Source organism: Polypterus senegalus, chromosome 18, assembly GCF_016835505.1.
Source record: "Polypterus senegalus isolate Bchr_013 chromosome 18, ASM1683550v1, whole genome shotgun sequence".
In the NCBI taxonomy this organism is placed as follows: Eukaryota; Metazoa; Chordata; class Cladistia; order Polypteriformes; family Polypteridae; genus Polypterus; species Polypterus senegalus.
In genome coordinates, this window is record NC_053171.1 from 99,074,161 (window position 1) to 99,076,885 (window position 2,725).

Sequence of the window (2,725 nt, forward strand, 5' to 3'; positions counted from 1 at the left end):
CAGTTTAAACAATGACTATCCCTTTTAATAATTAGTGGCTTTCCAGTAAGTGGCATTTATAGGTTCAGGTTAAAATGTAACTGATGATCAACAAGATAACGATTCAAATTAGGAACGCTGTCATATAGTCACAGTCACCCCCTTCACTGGTTACTGCTAGAAATCTGCGAGAGCACAAGGAAGACCTCTGGGGAAAAGTTTAAGAGCTAAAGAACTGAACGTCAGTATCCCAACAGCCACCACTGCAAGGCCACATAGGGAAGGCAAGACAGCTCACAATGGACCTCCACTTTGGGTTGTTCCCTGAATGGGATTGTAAAATAAGATTAGTGCAATGAAAGATCAGTTTGCTGTAGTAACTGAAAAGAACAGGACAAAGACTGAGATAAAGGTAAAGGTCTTCATAAAAAGAAAAACCTGTTTGAGAATGTGAAAGCATGAGACAAGAGCATAAAGGCTCAAACAAACATGTCTAGCACTGATGGATCAGTAGTCACAATATCTTGTGTAAACCTTAGGCCAGATGTCTACTAGAGGTCACACTGTCCATCCATGCGTGCACAGAGCTCTTTAATTGATTTTAAGGCTGACGTGCACATTAAGCTCAATAGGTATAACAGTGCATTAACAATTTGAAGGCAGGAATTGTGATATTCTGACCTTTATTGGAAGGCCCACTGGAAGTAATGACTCGGGGAATTAGAGTAACAGAAAGGTGCTTCTACCCCTGATTTTCATCCTCCTGCAGTGTCACTCATTCCTTCTGGGATGAAAAAGAAAATGATGTTGTAATGGTGTGTGGTATAGTGGGTCCGAGGCTTAGATGATAGGCCAGTTTTTAAAGAAATAATCGCCGCACTCATGGCTTATACAGGGGGCATGGTAGTGTGGCCAGAGCGGATCTCGGATTCGATGTGACGTGATGCCGGTGTTTCCTCGCTTAAGTGCACAGGTGAGGAATCGTCCATATCCAGAGCTGCTAATTGCCACACATGTGCCACATCCCCATAATAAATAGGAGAAGTGTGAGTGGGTAGAAAAAAAAAGATCAAAAGAAAGAATGGAGGTTAGTGGAGGAAGAAAGGGAAGGAGTCGGTGTGAGTGAGTGAGTGAGCAAGCGAGTGAGAGCAGGCTCGCTGTAATAAGGAGTGGCAGCTGGGAAGTGAGCCTGAGTAGAGTGTTTGGCCAGCAATCTGGGCAGAAAGTAGTAGTCGCTCGTGCTGAGCACTTGAGAGGAGCAGGAGTGACTGGAAGGCATTTGACTCGCCGCATAAGGCCGAAGGAAGCGGCGGGAGTCAGAGGCTTGGGAGCTGGAAGCTTCAGCATGAGCGTCCTGGTCGCTGGGAGAAGCCACGTCTCGGTCTGGCGGAGCTCTACAGAGCCCGGGACCGAAAGGCTTCCAGACCAATGGGAGAAGCCAGCTGCAGGTAGGGCGACTCCCCTGGTGCATAGCCTGGATGGGAGAAGCAGGGGAGCCGCCATTTGAAGAATGCACTGTTTTGTTTTTTTTTTTAAAGGATGGCTGCCATCCAGTATTTTAACCTTGTTTTATTTATTGGATTTTAACCTCCTCATTTTCACTGTTTTTAATGGATTATTTATTCACAGATATTTTGTTTGCACTGCACTATTTTGCACTTTTGCACCTTTCCCCTTGCTTTGTTTTGGTCGTCATTGTCCAGCTCATCTGGTTACATTACCTATGGTGTTGGGTTCAAGAGGCTCCCTGAAAGGGAGATGGGAGAACTGAGTAGAACACACACACACACACACACACTAAAGACAATTTAGAATTGCCAATCCACCTAACCTGCATGTCTTTGGACTGTGGGAGGAAACCCACGCAGACACGGGGAGAACATGCAAACTCCACGCAAGGAGGACCCGAGAAGCGAACCCGAGTCTCCTAACAGCGAGGCAGCAGCACTACCCACTGCACCACCATACCACACTTTGGCAAGTCCTAAAGTAAAATGCAAATATAAACTTTCTAAATTAGTAATTATATAATCGGTACACATAAAGGCAAAGATTCGTTTAAACAGACGGGAAAACAAAGTTGTCTGAAACTGCTCAACATAAACGAGACCCAGCAATATCTGTTCATTAATTAATTTTTTGAACTATTGCTTGCGGACCTTGGGGGCAATGAAAGCCCAGATTCAAAAGACCTAAAGAAGATCCTTAGCAGTGTTGCTATTGAAGCAGAAGATGTGCGAATGGATAAGGTCATCAAAGAGCTTAATGGAAAGAAAGTTCAAGATGTCATTGATCAGGACTATAGCAAGTTGTCCTGTTTGAGTACTGGAGGTGCGACAGCAGTCTCAAGTTCTGCTAGGACAGCAGCAACTGCTTCCATTGGTGGGGCTACACCACCTGCAGCTGAAGAGAAGAAAGAGGAGAAAAAGGAAGAATCTGATGGTGATATGGGATTTGGACTTTTTGACTAGGCATTCATTATCAATTAAAATAAATGCGTTTTTACTAAAACTTTCCCAGTGTGTTGCTGTTATTTCTGGTTAGTATATTGAGCTCCTTCTTCAGAATACAGTAGGACAACATTAGCTACAATGGGTGCTTTTCTTCTATTCTGACTGACTGTAACTTAATACTGTAGGCTGTAACTACTTTTGTGTGTTAATGTCAAAGTGTGTGTTAATTGTTCAAAGTGCCTAGTTCCTCATGTATACTTAAAACTAAGGGAAGACAGAACAGAAACAGAGAA

At 43.8% G+C, this 2,725-nt stretch overlaps 1 protein-coding gene across 1 annotated transcript; it reads left to right on the forward strand.

Moving 5' to 3' along the window:
• Positions 1-2,132: 2,132 nt before the first annotated feature.
• Positions 2,133-2,450, forward strand: LOC120518697 (60S acidic ribosomal protein P2-like; the record flags this gene model as incomplete). The annotated part of the gene is made up of 1 exon (XM_039741616.1): positions 2,133-2,450. A coding segment is annotated over one exon (318 nt), but the record flags the coding sequence as incomplete, so codon positions are not given.
• Between the last annotated feature and the right edge of the window lie 275 nt (positions 2,451-2,725).